General features: G+C 39.7%; 1 protein-coding gene and 1 pseudogene across 1 annotated transcript in view; both read right to left on the minus strand.

Moving 5' to 3' along the window:
- LEKR1 (leucine, glutamate and lysine rich 1) overlaps positions 1 to 18,772 on the minus strand; it is a 65,609-nt gene that overhangs the window by 11,443 nt on the left and 35,394 nt on the right. The window contains exons 6-8 of the mRNA XM_036351196.1: positions 12,152 to 12,245; positions 7,209 to 7,373; positions 3,395 to 3,694 (exon numbers count right to left, since the gene is read on the minus strand). Coding sequence (XP_036207089.1) covers positions 3,395 to 3,694; positions 7,209 to 7,373; positions 12,152 to 12,245 — 559 coding nt within the window. The remainder of the gene's footprint in view (positions 1 to 3,394; positions 3,695 to 7,208; positions 7,374 to 12,151; positions 12,246 to 18,772) is intronic.
- LOC118677829 lies at positions 5,302 to 5,401 on the minus strand (annotated as a pseudogene).

Below are 18,772 nucleotides of genomic sequence, written 5' to 3' on the forward strand. Positions count from 1 at the left end.
CCTTTTGTCTGAAAACGACATTCACTGTTCACTTTTAGTCATTTCTCTTGCCAAAATTACCTCGAGGGGCCCTGAGATTGGTCGCCCTAAAATAGCCCTCTGTGCTTGCCCTCCTGCTATTCTCACTCATGTGCAATCCCTTTGCTCTGACTGTGGGCTGGGCTTATTGACTCGTTTATGATGAGTAGAAAGAATACAGCAGAAGCAATGGGATGTCACTGCTGAGATTAGATTACAAGAAGACTGTGGCTTCTCTCTTGGGCACCCTCTTTTGCACTCTCTCATTCTTGTTCACTTGCTTGCTCTGAGGAAAGCCAGCTGCCCTGTGGTGAGCTGCTCTATGGAGAGGTCTATGCTGTAAGGAACCCAGGGAGGCCTCTGGCCTCCGGCAAGGTGCTGAGACTCTGAGCCCAAGAGCTATGAGGAAATAAATCCTGCTCACAACCACAAAGTAAGCCTGGAAGTCAGTCCTCCCCAAATTGAGCCTTTGTATGAAATGGCAGCCCCTGACAACCTGATACCAACTTCATGAGAGGCCTTGAGCCGGGGGCACCCAGCTAAGCCACATTCAGATACTTGACCTACAGAAATTATCTATACTAGTAATAGAGGGATATGCAAATTGTCTGGGACACCATCACAGTAACAGTAATGACCAAATAGCAGGCTGCAAGGGGCAACCAGGCTGGCAGGGGGGTTAGTGAGGGACGACTAAATGACGGAACAGCAGGCTGCGTGGAGTGACCAGGCCGGCAAGGGGGTTAGTGAGGGATGACCAAATGACTGAAAAGCAGGCTGTGTGGGGCAACCAGGCTGGCAGGGGGAGGCATTTGGGGGCAACCAGGCCATCAGGGGGGGCAGTTGGGGACAACCAGGCCAGCAGGGGGGGCAGTTAGGGATGACCAGGCCTGCGGGGGGGGGGCAGGGGGGGGGACAGTTAGGGCGACCAGGCTGGCAGACAGAGGCGGTTAGGGGTGATCAAGGCTGGCAAAGGGGCCAGCTAGGGGTGGTCAGGCAGGCAGGTAGGTTAGCCAGCAGTCCCAGATAGTCAGAGGGATGTCTGACTGCCGGTTTAGGCCCAATCCCGGTTTCCCAAGAGGTCCCAGATTGGAGAGGGTGCAGGCTGGGCTGAGGGGACTCCCCTTCCCCCGTGCACGAATTTTGTGCACCGGGCCTCTAGTGAGATAATAAATGTTTGTTGTTTGAAACCTCTGAATTTAAGGCTAGGTATTGTGCAACAATGGAAAACTAATATAGGCCCTTAAGGACAATTTTTTAACTTTAGTCTATCCTTTTTATATGGTAAGTTTCTGTTTAGGCCATTCTTTCCTCTTGATGTCAATTTAATTACTCAAAACTTTCTTTAAAGTCCTCTTTGAGAGCAGAGAATGACTGTGTCAGTCTTGTTCATAATGGCGGATCTAATACCCAGCACAGGGTCTGGTACCTGGATGCTCAATATATATTTTGTGAATTTGACCTGTCTTTTTCTACTTGTCCTAGTTTATAAATTGTTCCTCACTTTCCACATTGTCATTTCTTTGGGGATTCTTACAATTTTAGAGCCTGGGAAATTAGCAAACCTGGTCTAGATGCCTTGACCTTTCTCTCCTTTAACCTGCTGTCCCTCCACTAGAACTTCAACACTCCTGTCTCATTTTTAGCAAAATTGCATCACCTCTCTCCCTCTCAGGGTTTCTCCAGCGGAGCTGAGTCCTGTGTGCCTCCCCTCACCCTGCCTGCACTGGTGAGGCAGCTCCTTTACTAGGGACACTGTGCTGCCCTGTTCCAACAGGAGACACTCACTCATCTGATCCACTAAGTATCTGGCAGAATAAGTAGTGTGTTTACTGTCATTTTAAAGTAAAAAAAAAATAAAATGAAATAAATGAGGCTTGGAGATGAGTGCTAAGACCAGGGGTCACGAAACTTAGAAGCAGAATCGCTGTAACTCAGGCTTCCTGAAAGAGGAAACGCTATTATCAATGAATGTTGGCTCCACCATGCTGTGTGACCTTCTAGAAGTTATTCAATCTTCTTGAGTCAGTTCCTCATTTATAACACGGAAATAATTTCTACTTCATAGGGCTCTTTAGGCATTGCTCTTGACCCAGCATTCTGTCCATTTCCATTTTAACTTACTTTAATAACTACTTTGCAAAAAATTTACTTTATGAGTATAATGATGGCATATACTTTTTACTTTGCTTGATAATTTAAATACAGCAAGAACATGGTATATTTAGTTGTTAATAATCAATGTTATTACTAGCACTTTCTTTTTATTCCTTTAGTAAGATGCCCATAAAACCAACAAAAATATTACTTGTCATTAACATTCAGAACCTTCCTCCATTTGCCTTTATTTGCTATGCTGTCATATATGGGATCACATATTCTGATGTGACATAACTTTGGTGATTGGAGAGTAGATTAATTGCTCAACTGTCTTAGTCAGTTCAGGTTGCTATAACAAAGTACCATAGACGGAGTGGCTCAAACAACAAATAGAATTTAGTTCTCATAGCTCCAGAGGCTGGGAAATTCCTGATCAAGTCACAAGCAGACTTGGTGTCTGGTGAGGACTTGCTTCCTGGTTCATAGGCGTTCACTCCCAAGTCCTCACATGGTGGGAGGAATAAAGGAGCTCTCTGCTTCTCTTTTTATAAGGTCACTAATCCGTTCATGAAGGCTCTACCTTCATGACTTAAATATCTCCCAAAGTCCCCGCCTCTCAATAATCATCACATTGGAACTTAGGTTTCATGACTTTTTAAGGGACATAAACATTCAATCTATGTTTGTTTCTGCCTAGCAGTTCAGAAATCAGACTTTTGTTAGAAAAAAATTAGTCAAAATATGTCTACTCCAGTTTAAATAAAAACACTGCTAAAATAATTATGCATACGTAAGAAAGAAGACCAACACATGTAAATTACCTTATAAGTTTAGATTGACAAAAAGATAAATCCTTAAAGAAAAAGCACATGTAAGATATATTATCCAAACATGATCTGAACTAAAAGCAGCAAGTGCTCTAAAAATTTTTTTTTGGCAAAAATTTAATGTCAAAACCAGCAAGACATATAAAAATGACTAGTCTCAGATGTTTTAAAAGGTCGTTTGCAACACAGTAGAACTGGGTGGTGAGAAAACCTTAGCGATTATGTAGTTCGATATATTCATTTCACAGAAAAGGAAGCCAGTTCCGAAAGGTTACGTGACTGTCTAGTTAAGGACAAAACCAGGATGTGATCCCAGGCCCCTGACTAACAGTCCAGAACTTTTTGCCTGACACCAAGCTGTCTTTTATGCTTGTGTTTGTTTGCTTGTTTGTTTTTTGAAGGAACATGTGCTCTCTCTCTAATAGCAGCGGTGCCGTGGTCTGTCCTACCTCTTGCTGGGACTGCTGAAACTGCTGTGTCAGCTGTGTCTGTTCCAGCAGCACTCTTTCCAGTTCATCAGACTTCTGTTTCATTTCCTTCCTCAAGTCCGCTGAAGCGCAGTCACTATTGTCAATTTCCTTTTTCAAGCGAGACTCAAATTCTGCAACCAGATTTTTAAGGTTTTCAATTTCCTTCTCCTTTGACTCAGATTCTTCAGTATATTGGACACGGGATTCATGGAGCTGTTTTTCAAGAGTGGTCACTTGCAGCCTTAGATCTCTAGTGGCGCCTGCGATTAAGTCTGATATCTGTAAGATAAATCTTGTATTAGTTTTTAGGCAGTATCTCTAGGTAGACACAGAGTTCTTATGGTTTTAAGAGGCTTATTCAAAATAATCAGTGTACTCTGCTGATCAGAGGAAAACAAACCCTATGACATATGTAGGCTTCTGAGATTTTCTTTTTAAAAGTTAAGACTAAAACTTTTATTTTTACCACCTTGAATGGATTGCATTAATCATTTGGGCATCCTTGGAAATATATAAATCTCTGTAACTGGATTAAGCTGCCAAGAATAGCTTAAGTTTTTATCTGGATTCACTGTAGAGTGACTTTGTGATGAAAAATGCCCAATGCTTGGGGACTCATGAAGGGGAACACAGCCATTATATTTTATTCGTATCAGGCCAATAAGTTTTCCCTTTGAGATTGTTTTCTTTCTTGTCTATACTGACTGGAGGGAGCTCAGAAACTACACCTTCTAGAGCAGCGGTCGCCAGCCTTTCGGACCTCACTGACCACCAGTAGTCTGCGGTCCACCGGTTGGCGAATGCTGCTCCAAAGGTTTCCTTAAACTAGCGGTTGCCAACCTTTCGGACCTCATGGACCACCAGTGGTCCTTGGACCACCGGTTGGCGCCCGCTGTTCTAGAGCATTACTGCCCACTAGAACTCTCTGTGATGATAGAAATATTCTGGGATGTCCAATAGGGTACCCACTAGCCACAGGTGGCTATTGACAGTGGTGTGCTGGTAAATGTTTAACAACCGGCTCACAAGCACACACAAGCCAGGTCTTCTGTCGTCTCCACAGCATAAATACCCTCACCATGACCCGGTCCAAGCTCCCAAGGTGGCATCACTGATGGCTGAGCCGGGAAGAGATGCACACCACAGGCTCTCACTTGCCAGTACCACCCAGTGAGCATTGGAAATGTGGCCAGTGTGACTGAGGGGCTGAATTTTTCATTTGACTTCTATTTAATTAATTGAAATTTAAGTAGTCACATGTGGCTACCACAGTGTACAGTGCAGTTCTGGAGGATGCCAGAATACTGTAAAATATACTGCTTTTCAAGGTGGTGCCTCTAGGTGAAGAGAAGAGAATGACGGTCTGTAGAAGGGAAAAGACTGCTTGTTTTCTCTCGCCTTGAAAAACAAAACAAGGAACAGAAAACAAAGCAGGAAGAGCAAAGCTGCTTCTGACGAAACATATCCTTATTGTTTATGCCACGGATATTGTCAAGTAATACATATTAGGACAACAAGAAACCAATCCATGGAGAATCTGGAAAACACTCAGAGACTAAAGTTCCACGGATTTTGTGAACTATTCCTTAAGAATTAAGTCTCCAAAATTTGTTCCAAATGTTAAATTTACATTAAGAATAACTTCTGCAAGAAATCTACTCACTACCCTTTGTAATTTTATAAATTAAATTAATATTCCATGATCTCCAATTAATACAGGAAGGAAGAGGGTCACTGCTAGTCCTGGACAGTAGTTTCCATCACCCAGAGGAGACATGGCACCAAAACAGAGCAGGTTGTCCCTGGGAGGTAGGCTCACATGGCCACAAGTGTGTTCTGATTTTTTAAAAAGGGAGTCAACATTTAAAATTCAAAGCGTTTACTTTAAAAATCTGGATTTACGAATTTGCGTGTCATCCTTGCACAGGGGCCATGCTAATCTTCTCTGTATCGTTCCAATTTGAGTATATCAATACAAAAATATTTTTATAAAAGTAAAAAGTAAAATAAAATGTAAAAAAGCCAAAAAAAAAAAATCTGGACTTATAATTTCTCTTGAAAAACTGAAACCCCTGGCAAGTTGGGGCCTGCCTTTTGACATTCCCCTGCAGATGGGACCCTGAGACAGCAGTCCTGAGGTGAGGCAGGGGGTGGGAGGGCATGCGAAGGGGAGCCAGCGGTGACCTGGGGGGTGGGGGAGAGGGGCTGGGAAGCAAGAGGCCTATCTGGGAGAGAACCTGCCTCAGGGAGGCTGAATCTTTGGTGAGCCAAAGCTCCAAGTTCCCCGTATGTGCCCATTGTTCCAATAGGACTTCACTTATATGATAAAACACAAATTGAAAGGTAATATTGGAGAGTATTATGCTATGGGAAATAAGCCAGTCAGAAAAAGACAAGTATCACATGATCTCACTTATATGTGGAATCTAATGAACTAAATAAACTGAGGAACAAAATAGATCCAGAGACATTGAAGCATGCAACAGACTGATGAGTTTCAGAGGAAACAGAGGGGCAGGAAGAGATTAACCAAAGAACTTATTTGCATTTGAAAATCATGCACTGGGAGAGGGGGGGTCTCAGCCCGCCTGCACCCTCCCACAGTCCAGGAGCCCTTGGGGGATGTCCAACTGACGGCTTAGAGCGGGCCTAACACAGCAGTGCTGCCACGGAGGCAGGAGAGGCTCCCACTGCCACCACCGCTGTGCTCACCAGCCATGAGCCCAGCTTCTGGCTGAACTGTGCTACCACTGTGGGAGCTCACTGACCACCAGGGGGAAGCTCCTGCATTGAGCGTCCGCGCGTCATAGCGACCAGTCCCAGTCGTTCACCATTTGGTTGGTTTGCATATTAGCCTTTTATTATTTATAGGATATGCATAACCCATCGATAGACAATAGTGCCGTGAAGGCCTAGAGAGGGGTGGGAGCCAGGTGGAGGAGGACAATTGGGGGAAAAGGGATATCTGTAACACTTTCAACAATAAAGGGAAACATTATTAAGAATTTCAAAACAGCATCTGCAGAGCATTACACCCAAAGCATGAGGCCTTCCTGAGTATGGAGCCCTGTGATACTGCATTTATCATACAATCTTGTAGCCGGGCCTGCCTTTGAGAAGGTTGTCCCATATCCCCTGTACACCAAAGCAGAGGCCATTCAATCCCATTGGATGCTTACTTTACACAGACTGTTAATGATTTTATTCAAAATATTGCTTTCCCCACTGCATCTTGGTTAATACACACACACACACACACACAACACATGCATTCTACTACACTCAGGCCTTACAAAAACAGGGAAACCTTAACAAAACCTTAAAGTATATTTAGGGCACATTCTTTCAGAAATTATGGAGGTGGTTACATTTTAAAAATATTTCCCTTCAAAAATAGTTGGAATTGAAAATATTTACAATTAAAGAAGATAGGCTTTAGTTGTTAGAAAATTTTTAATTACGCCAAACACCTCATTATCTTTTGATGTTTGATATTTGATGAGTTGGAATAGCTAATGATGCTAATTATTAGTTACATAATTTATGCTGTTTTAAAAAATAAGTTTATTTTTATAAAAAATTCCCTACATAGCTGGATTGCATGCTTGTATAATTCATATCAGCTATTCATCTGGAGACTATCCAAACCATTCTATCTATGTGGCTAAAACAAGGCACAGTGACTATGAGGAAAACTGCTGGAGTTATAAATACGGTAGTGCTCTCAGGAGGAAATAACCAACATCCGTAGTGTTAAACCCATTAAGTAATGGTGAGCATCAGAATGACAGACCTTCATTTGTAGCTCCTCTTGTTCTTTCTTACACTTTTGGATTATTTCTTGGTGTTTTTCCTTTTCGATATCAAGTTCCAGTTTAGCTTCTTCCTTAAAGAGAAGAGCTTGCTCCTCAAATTCAACTAAATGTTGGGCTCTTTCCTTGGCGAGTTCAGCTTCAATCTAAAAAATAGCATTTAACACTCATATAAAGTCATTTTACCATAAAATAAGTAAATTAATCTTATTTTCAGGCTCCATTTTTTTTTAATCCTCACAGAGGATATTTTTCTATTGCTTTTTAGAAGGAGTGGAAGAAAGTGGGAAAGACAGAGAGAAATATCGATGTGAGAGAAACACATCAATTGGATGCCTCCTGCATGAGCCCTGACCAGGGCCTGGGCCGGGGAGGAGCCTGCAACCAAGCATGTGCACTTGACCTGAATTGAATCCAGGACCCTTGGGTCTGCAGGTTGATGCTCTATCCTCTGAGCCACCACGGCTGGGCCAGACTCTAATATTTTTTAAAATTCTAATTCTAATTCAAAAGATTAACCTAATTTTTAAATTCTAGTATTTTTTAAAAAGTTGACTCAGAACTTAAGCCAGAAAAATTCACCTTGGGTCAAATATTTCAAGATCTTATAAGACCTGAAAATAAGTAGAAAAGTTAGAACAATATATGATTACAGTTTTGAGAAATACTAATAGCTTTGTCTTCTGTACATTTATACTGTAAACACAGTCCTTGCCAGCAATCCTATTTTTAAAAATATTTGAGGCCCTTAGACTAACTTCTGTTGAAAGTCAGAGGGGATATAAAGTACAAATGTTGAGTTTTAATGGTCCTTTCTTGATGAAGACCATAGATGATCATTTTAATGTGATTGTGGCCAGAAGGTTGTTTAAGGAAAACATGGGTCAGTAATGCCTCTATCCATATTTTGACTCAGATAGAATCACAGTGCTGGAAGGAACCATAGAAATCCCTTAGCTCAATTTCTCAAGCTTTTATGACTAGTGGAAAGAATAAACAAGGATTTTGGATTTAGATAGAGCTGAGTTTAAATCCTGGTTCTGACACTTTCCAGTTGAATGCTGTTAATTGTGACTATAATTTTTCCTGGTGGGGTTGTGACTAAAGTTCCCTTGGGAGTCCTTATGAGGATGAAATGGGATGAAACATCTAAGTGAAGCTGTAGCATGAGCAGGGTTATAATAGTCCATGGAGATTACTTCTATGCCCTGATCCCTCAGTCTCTACCATGGAATCCACACCAAATGATTGTCTGCTCTGTGCCTCTAGACCATAGAAACTGTAACTCACTCCTTTCCCAGCAGGCGTTTCCATTTTCAGACAGCACTAAGCATTCGGCACTGCTTCCTTTAGCTGAGCCAACAGCTCTCTCCCTGTGGTTTTTAACCACTGTTTTTGGCTCTGCTACTGGAGCAAGAGAGAGTCCTGGATTCCTTCAGGCCTGAGAGATCATCTAGTGAGATTAGAGAAGGGATCCCAGTGACAGGCTGGCTCTGGATTTACACTGTGCCATGATTCTAAATTCTCAGGGGGAGTTAATGCCAGACAACTTGGGAGAAAAACTGTCAAACCTGATTTAGTGAGACTCTGTGGTTGAGGTCACCGTAAGAAGAGGAGAGCTGTCAATCTGCATTTCTCAAGGGAACACTGAAACCAGATTACCAGGAAACAGAGAGATTGCTAAGAAGGTTTGTGGGAAGCCCTTTAAATGAAATAAAATGCAGACAGAAGCCTAGCTCCAGTGTGGGGTCATTGGGTTTATTGCACTGAGTACAGGTCTGAGCATTTGCCCCAAGGCAAAGCAATTATATTTACATTCACTGCAATAAATTCTTTTGGCTCTCTCAAAATCAATTTCTGGATTGTTTAGGGAAAAGGATGCTGGTGATCATTTAGAAACATAGGGTTGTTCAAATGTGTTGCTTTTGGACTACTAAAGACAAGGAACACCTTAGGGCAGTGGTTCTCAACCTTGGCTGCACATTAGAATCACTTGGGAATCTTTTTAAAATCCTTATTTCTGGGCCTCATCCTCCAGAAATTCTGTTTCTTTGTTACTAATGCTGTGGCCTCACCCCATAACAAAGAAACAGAATTTTGGAAGATGAGGCCCAGAAATCAGGATTTAAAAAAATTCCCAGGTGATTCTAATGTGCAGCCAAGGTTGAGAACCACTGCCTTAGGGGCACTCAGAAAAAAAGAACAGATGTTCTTGTGAATTCCAGGTACTTACATCCACCTGCCTCCTGGTAGCCATTTAGGAACTTCACAGGTGTCTCAAATAAAGTGTCTGAACCAGAAATCTTGATACAAAAACCTGTCTCCATCTGTTCTGCCCCCAGCCCTCCCCATCTCAGGACTCAGAACGACCATCCATCTAGTTATTCAAATCATTCCCCTCTCTCCCTTACCCTCCACACCCAGTCCAGCATTAAATCCTGTTCATTTTGCCTTTACAAAATAAAATCTGGATTCTCTTATTCCCTCTCAGTGATTTCTCAGTGCATTAGTATAAAATCAAAAGGCCTCTACGTGATTTTCTATAGGGCCACTACCAGCCTATATGACACCATCATGTGAATCAACAAAGCACCCCTTCCTTAGATGAATTCAGCCTCATGCCAGGCACAGTACTCGGTGAGCAGAGCACAGGCTGGACTGCAGCCCCCTTCTCTCCCATGGCCTGTGTTATTGTGCAGGGCACAACCCACACGCCGTCTCTGGCAGCCCTGGACTTCTCCAACCTAATTTTCCCCACGTGATCACTGTGCTCCAGCCACACTGGGATAGATAAGTCAAGAACACATGAACAAATCAAATGCAAAACATTTGGAAAGATCGCAAGGTATGACTGTAAGAGTTAACAGCCCACCAGATACCTTGACAATATTTAAAAAACCCCAACTAAGTAACATTTTTTAGAAGCTCAAGAACAATGTTGAACTATTTGTTTTTAAAAGATCTATGTACTATTTAAAACTAAGTCAAATTAGCATTCCAGCTATAGGAGATTTATTAATTGCAGAATTTTCACTGAATAGTAACATCATTGTGCATTTGGAACCAATTTTAAATGTTCAGCATGCACATTAATTTTCATTCTTCACATCGAAACAACACTTCAAGTAAACAAAAATCCATGGCAATTAGTAAACATATAGTTATTTTCAAATGTGCCATCCTTGTTGCATAGCAACAGTTGATTTTGTTATGTGCTTTTTACGTACTCTAAAGTAATTAAGCACAGGCAGAAATGGCTGTCTACATTTTTTAATGATAAAAGCACTTAAGTTACGAAGTTTATTCTAATATGTGTATTATATATTTATAAAGGGAACACTACATTCCTACACAAAGGCACAGTGACCCAAGAAAGAGATGACAATGTCATATTAGTGATTCTTCTTTCTCATGAGAGGACTTTCAGGGAACTTTTTATTCATAGCCTCAATAGCTAACACAACCAGGACATAATTATCATATCTTGGCTTTACTGATCTGGATCTTGATTTACTGCTAAGCTGAATTATGAGATTTATTAATAAGAAGTCATGCCCTCTCAACAAAATGAAATGTTATAGAAAATTATACCTGCCAAAATACACCTATGATGTAATTAACTTATTAGAAAGATATCATGGTCTTAGTAAGAACTTACAGAATCCTATACAGGTTTATTTTCATCATCAAATTAACAGCATAAAGCAAGAACATAATACTCTTATATGGTCAGATGCCAACACTAACTTGGTCTACTGGCTGCATTAGCACCTCAGGGACAGAACACAGTGTTCAGTAATACTAGAGTGGATCATGAAAGCAAAGAGTTCACAGGAGACTGTATCTGAAAGTCCTTCCTGGGGTGTGGCTGAGGACATGAGAAACTTATACACGAGCAAAGGCAGGAAAGTTCACTCTATCAGTCTAAGACAGTGATGGCGAACCTATGACATGCGTGTCAGAGGTGACATGCGAACTCATTTTTTTGGTTGACTTTTCTTTTTTAAATGGCATTTAAATATATAAAATAAATATCAAAAATAGAAGTCTTTGTTTTACTATGGTTGCAAATATCAAAAAATTTCTATATGTGACACGGCACCAGAGTTAAATTAGGGTATTCAAAATGCTGACACGCCGAGCTCAAAAGGTTCGCCATCACTGGTCTCAGAGGAGCTAAGGAGCTAAGGGAAGAGAAGGATCTGTAAGTCTCTATAATACTTTCATGAGTGAAATTTTTGAGTCAAATATGGGATTTACAATATGTCTTCATACATACTGCCAAACTGCTGTCGGAAACGTTGCTGTAATTTTCAGTCCCATAAAGAATATGAAACATGATCTCACTAGTCCTTCAGTGCAGTGCAAAAACCACTCTATCAAGTGGATGTGTGAAAAATAATCTCTCATCGTTTTAATATGTTTTTTTTTATTGTTAGTTAGGTTGATCATCTTTCTGTTTTTTTAAACATGGATCAGTAAAGATGGGGGAATGTGAATAAGAATAGATTCACCAACTGAGGACACTGAGACTAATAAAAATTAGAACTAATTAAAGAAATATGAACTTTAGAGAAGAAAAGAAAAAGACCATGCTACAAAATGAAACAAAATAAGAATGAGACACTTAGAGCAACTTTAGTTCATATTCTCAAATTCAATTATTGCCCATATGAATCAATTTAAGTCATAACCAGAAAACCAAGGCAGAAGTTAGTGCTAGCAATAGGTACCAGCTGGGGAAGAAAAAGAGTTGGGAAGGCTTCAGTGCACTGTGCATTGTGCATTGGTCTAGGAAATTCCAGAAGAAAACAAATGTGTGCATAGAAGCAAAGAAATCTATTTGGAATAATCTTCTGGCAAACAAACAGAACTTTAAAGAAGCAAATAAGACACATGCTGATGAAAGCTACATTATCATTACCTTCTCCCTCCAGTTGGCATCATCCAGCCGCTTCTGTCGAAGGGCTTCCTGCAGCTGCTCAATGCTCTTCTGATGTGAAATCAGCATCAGTTCCCTGAAAACCATAAACCTGACAAATGAGTCAAGTCTCATCCTAATACTCTAAGCTGCACATCTTGGTTCAGAGAATATAATTTCACAACTTAGTCTGTTTATTCTTTAGCAAGATAGATAGATAGATAGATAGATTCTACTAGATATGATTTTAACTGTTAACAATAATTCACAAACACTGCATAGTAAGGTATTTTCTCAGGCTTAATTTTTGTGTAATAAGTAATGCTATTTTTGCATGAAATAGTAACAACATATATGGATTCACAAAAATAATAAAATGTAATACATTGTGGTTCTAAAGTTTATGACTAAATTCTAACACTAGACAATATTTTGCTTTGCTTTGTTTTTTAAAGGAAAATATGTTGGGATGTGCCATAAAATCAGCACGTTTGTGGTCTCTGTTAGATTTATTTTTCTTTTACTTATCTCAAATGCTGATTGGAACACACCAAATCAAGTGGGGGATAAATTCTGAGGTGTGATATGGAATAGCACAAGACAGAAAATTGAAAACACAAAGAACATTTAACATTTTAATCCACATAAATGGATCCCAAAGCTTAGTTTGTGATCCTCCAGGTGGAGGTAATGTGGGGGATTTGTGTGAACCTTTCCCAGAGGCACCCAAATTAGCATTTGACTATCACAGGTAGTGGCAAAAGCATGCTTCAGGGGTCCTCAAACTACGGCCCGCGGGCCATGCAAATACAAATATTGTATTTGTTCCCGTTTTGTTTTTTTTTTACTTCAAAATAAGATATGTGCAGTGTGCATAGGAATTTGTTCATAGTTTTTTTTTAAACTATAGTCCGGCCCTCCAACGGTTTGAGGGACAGTGAACTGGCCCCGTTTAAAAAGTGTGAGGACCCCTGGATGCTTGTTGCTTAGGGTTCCTTCCTGTTTCTAGAATCATGACTCTTCTGTCTTTCTATGTAGGAGATTCTTCTCCGTCCTTACTCCTCTTCCTAAGCCCTTTGCTTTCCATCACCAACCTCTTCCTTTCACTCTGATCCCTTTTCTCAAACTCGTGGCTTCCATTTATAACTGCCGCTGGACATCTGTGTCCTAGTGACGCATCAACAACAAAGATTTCACACATTAAAACGAAAATTCACCATTATCTCCTGCAATCTTGCTTTTCCTTTTGACTTCTGAAAACCTTTCTTTAACAATCAAAATCTTTGTTTGAAATCCCCGAGTCATCTCCGACTCTACCTTCTCCTTGTTCTACCACATCCACTCAATAACGAGTTCTATATATTCCACTTCCTCCTTGTCAAACTATTTCTTCCCTTCTTTTCCCACTACCAACTTCATTAAGCTTCTTGACTTTATCTTCTGCCTAGAGTATCATAACATACCCTCAATCTATCTCTTAATCTCTATTCTAGTCTCACTCACAGTATTATTAAAATTTTTTTTTTTTACTGTAATGAAAATAGTGCCTACATTTCTAGTCTAGAAAATTTTAAGAACACAAACATAAGAAAACATATTTAACTTGGTAACCAGAGTATAAATATCACTTGAGGGAAACTGAGAAAGCAAAACTTTCCAGGCTTCTCTTTCCAGAAAATGTGTTGGACAAGGTGCCTTTACACTTTTCTACTAAAAATAAATAAAATTATTTTTTATTATAGAAAAATATAAAAATTCATCAATTAACTGGACAAAAAGTGAGAAAGATAAAGAGGACAAAACTCAAGTGAAAGAATGGACACAGTATCAGTGGAAAACTACTGAAATCTGAATAAAGTCTTTCGGTTAATTACATTATACCAATGCTAATTTCTTAGTTTTTTGCAGAAAAGTGGTTATGCCATGGTTAAGAAAGATAGGCTAAATGGAAAACATCAACTCTATACTGTCTTTGTGACTTTTATATAAATATAAAATTATTCCAAACGAAAGGTTAAAAAATAATGAAATGAATTGGAAGAACCCCAGCAATAAGTAGAGCACTGAAGCTAACCCTCATCTTGAAAGTACTTTCCAAATATGATGAACTTGAGCTTTAAAATTTACAGCCATGAAGGGCACAGGAACAGGAGACAAAGGAAGAGTCTAAGAGGACACTCACCTGAATGAAGTTGCATCTCAAAGAGCTACTTACAGTATATGTGTGAAATTCATGCTCAGTATGTGTAAAGTAAAAATAATATCTCCTCTCAAGGTACAAAAAGGAAACTACTGGCTTTGAATTTGGGTGCTAAGTAGAGGGGGAAATACAAATATCTCATAAGAATTTGTAGACACAAACCAACCCTAATGCAAATTTGTATCCTGAATTCATATTACCTGAGTGGTCCCAAACACTTCATGTTGAAAAGAAAACTTAAAGTGGTGCTAGTTAACCTTGCCTCCAGATGCCTGGTAGGAAAAACACCAATATTTTGGGGAAAATCTATCTTAAAACTGGGGCTCAAAGAATTCCTACTGATAAAGATATAAGACCTATGAGATCATAGTGTTAAAAAAAAATCACAAAATATTTTTTAAAAGCCACTAACAGGAAGAATGAATAAACACAAAGGTAGCATAATCAAACTCATGAATTCTAAAGTATTAAATTTTCATATACAGAATATAAAATAAGGATGTTCAATACAGTAAAATAAAGAAATAAGAGTGATTTAAATGACTACGTTTGAAAAAGAACCAAATTGAACTTGTAGAAATGAAAAATATGGTAGCTGAAATTGAATACTCTGTGAATGGCCATGTAGCAGATTATTCATAGCTGAAAAATGAAGTGATAAGCTGAAAGGGATATTCAAAGAAAGTATATAGAGTGTGGTACAGGGAGTCAAAAATATAAGAGAAGTGGCTATATGGAAGACAAATTGAAAATATCATATATATATATATATATATATACATACATATATATATATATTCATTATTTCAGAAGCAAAGGAGAAAGGGAAAGGAAGAAATATCTGAGGAAAATACTCCATATTGATGAAAAACAACAACCCACAAATCTAGAAGCTCAATGGATTCTAGTAAGATAAATAAAAATAAATCTTACATCTGAGCACCTGGTAGTGGAAAATTAAGAACATCAAAGTTAAAGAGATCTTAAAAGCCAAAGAGAAAAAAAAACAAAACTACATTATCTTCCAAGGAACCCAAATAAAATAAAAGCTTATTTTCCAACAGAAACAAAAGAAACCAAGAACAGTAAAATAATATGTTCAAAATCCTATGAGAAAATAACCAGCAACCTAAAGTTGGGTACCCAGCAAAACTATCTTTAAGAATGAGACTGAGATAAAATATGCTCAGATAAATAAAACCTGAGTGTTTAGCACTAACTAAAGGACCTTTACTAAAGGAGCATGAAATAATATGCTTTGCAGAAAGGAATATATTCAGAAGCAAGGTCAGACATGCCAAAAGAAATAGTGAGCAAAGGAACTGACAAGCACACAGGTGTTAACTGTAGATGCTTTTTTATTCCTAGTTCACTGAGAACCACAAAATGCAGGTTGGTGGTTTCCTCTGTGGGAGAATGCAATGCAGTGGAATTGGGGAGAAGCACGAGGGACTCCAAAGTTAATGGCAAAGTCCTTTTTCCTAAACTGAGTGATTGATACATAGGTGTTCATTGTGTTGTACTTCTTCATACTTTACACCTATATAAACCTTCTATGTATCTACTCAATCTTTATAAAAACGAATGATAAAACCTGAATATGGAGTAGAATGTGTATGTGGAGGAAAGAGAATTAAAGGGAGAGACCAAGGTAAGAGAATGGGCAGGTTAGTCGTACGGTGGGGTTTACTGACCACTCTGCACACTAGGAGCAAGGCGGTGTCATCAGGCCTTGGAGGGACAGAGGTGACTGGGGAAGGCAGGGTCCCTGTCCAAAGCGTGCTCAAAATCCATCAATGCTAAAGGAAGCTTTATCTTTGAAAGTGTGAAGCAGACCACCAGGTTCTGATGCTTGCTCAGCAGTCTGTAGGCTGGAGAACGGCAAGTGACACAAAAGGAACAAAGGAGGAGGACACGGCCATTCCTGTCTCCTCTGCAGACTCATCTTCCTCTACGTGTCAATTAATACTTGTGTTCTCAGCACTTTGTCCTGGCCCTTTTTACTTTCTTCTCTTTCTCTAGGTGATCTTATCTACTCTTATGATTAAAATGCAATGGAGATGCTGACAGCTCCCAAATTTTATCTCTAACTCATATCTGTTTCGATGCATCTGACTCATGTATCCAACTCTTCACCTGACTGCTCTGATTTTGTATTTCAGAGACATCCAAAACTTAACTTGTTGGTAATCTCAAAGGCTTACAGTACTAGTGTACTTTTTGCTTGTTAGGTGTCATCTGCGCTCTGCTCTACTTTTTGTCCCAGGATGCAGGCCAAAGAGCAGCTCTTACCTGGAAATGTTGATTTTATGGTTTATAGAAAAGAAATGTTACCAAACCTTAAGACCTGTTAAAGCTTCTGCTTAGAATGACACACATCACTTCTCTTATATTTCAGTGTCAAGAACATGTCGAACGGCCATGTGTGATGTCAAACAAATGTGGATAGCATAGTCCTCTCACTGGGAAGTGCACAGTAAGCCACCTGGCACTAACTGGAGTCCATCGCAACTCCGAGATCCTACTGGAAGCCACTATGAGGATTCCCGCTCTGGAGGTGGGAAACATTCTTTGCTTAGTCTATGGTTCTTTCATGTGGAAGTGATTTCTCAGTCCAGTTTTCTCCACGGTTCCTGGCTTTCCTCTCTGCTATGTACTGGTCTATGTTGACCACATTAGAAGAGGGCATTAGAGATTCTCCCTGTTGGGGAAACAACTTTCACAACTTTCATCCTTTCCATAGACTATTTGCCTTATATGGCAAAAGGGACTTTGCAGATGTGATCAAGGATCTTGGGGTGTGGAGACTATCCTGGATTATCTGGATGAGTCCTAAGTGTAATCACCAAGGTTCTTTATATGAGAAAAGAACGTTATTGTGGGGGAAGGTGATGATGTGAAGACAGAAGCAGAGATTGGATTCATGGGTCCAGGACCCAAGGAATGCCAGCAGTCTCTAACCTAGAAAAGGCAAGGAATGGGTTCTACCCTGGAGCCTCCAGAAAGAACCAGCTTTCCTGACATCTGGATTTTAGTCCCTGAACACTAATTTGGTTTTCCAACCTCCAGAACTATAACAAATTGTTGTTGTTTTAAGCCACTAAGTCTGTGTTAATTTGTTATAGCAGCAATAGGAAACTAATACAATGGTCTGCCTTCAAGTGATATTATGAAACTTCAGGTATAAGATTAGTATCTATAATAGTAAACCTGGTCAAAAAAGGAGCAGCAGTCAATGGAAATAAAGCAGCACTTCACCTGGTTTCATAGAATGTCAGTATCACAGAATGGATGTGGCTGGCCGTATGCTTGTTAGAAGTGGCCTGACAACAGAGTTCTGGCCATTCATTCACTTTTATTTCCTAAGCCAGGTTTCCTATTTGAAAAGAGGTTTTACTGATTAGAAAATTCCAAGAAGCATTTTCAGATGGGTGCCTGTGAGTACTTTATAAGTTATATTTACTATTAAAATGGATGGTACTGAATATTTAAGATGCTGAATACCAGTCTCCCTGGAGATATAATTTTTTGGTTAATCCTCACCTGAGGATATTTTTTCCACTGATTTTCAGAGAGAGTGGAAGGAAGGGGGAGAGACAGAGAGAGAAACATTAATGTGAGAGAAGACATCGATTGGTTGCCTCCTGCACGCACACCGACAGGGGTCGGGGATTGAGCCTGCAACCGAGGTATGTTTCCTTGACAGAAATCAAACCTGCAACCCTTCCCTTCAGTCCGCGGGCCAACACTCTATCCACTGAGCCAAACTGAGACAGGTTTGATAGCTATAGATAGGTGAGATAGCTATAATTTTGATACCACCAAAAGTAGAATGCATTTCATATACTTTCCTCTGATGAACCCAGTACAAAACACCCCACTGTTAAGTGTATTCTTTTAGAACAAAACTAGGAAAGTCTAGTATATTAGGGAAGCTAAAATACAGTGGACCAAGGCTGGAACAATGTTAATGAAGTATAACTATTAACTGAAGTTTCAAAGAATCATTAAGTTCCTTATGAACTTGTGCAAAATATAAGGTGTTTTGAGTGAACTGTTATAAAAATTACAAGCTTGCACTTGTGATGGTAAGTTTGCTTGATCTGACTACAGAAATAAAGATGTTCATATGTCTTTGATTCCTCATAACTCCAAAAGCTCTTCAGTGTGAGTCTTTCATGGGACAAGGCAGAAAGAATAATTCTATGTGATATTACAAACAGTTAACTGTCCTTGATTTGCATGCATATAAATTTCCTGGTTAACCTCTCCCTACCCACCTCCCCATCCCCTGGACAAGGTGCAAGTTCTTCCATAGTGTGCTATGTAAGTGTGGTTTTTATTTTTGGGATCAGGAGTACCTTTTTCATGCATATAATCATCTCTATATGCACTAGTCAGTGCCTGTTCCAAGCTAATCAAGG

The sequence above is a fragment of the Myotis myotis genome, unplaced genomic scaffold, assembly GCF_014108235.1.
Source record: "Myotis myotis isolate mMyoMyo1 unplaced genomic scaffold, mMyoMyo1.p scaffold_m19_p_2, whole genome shotgun sequence".
Classification (NCBI taxonomy): domain Eukaryota; kingdom Metazoa; phylum Chordata; class Mammalia; order Chiroptera; family Vespertilionidae; genus Myotis; species Myotis myotis.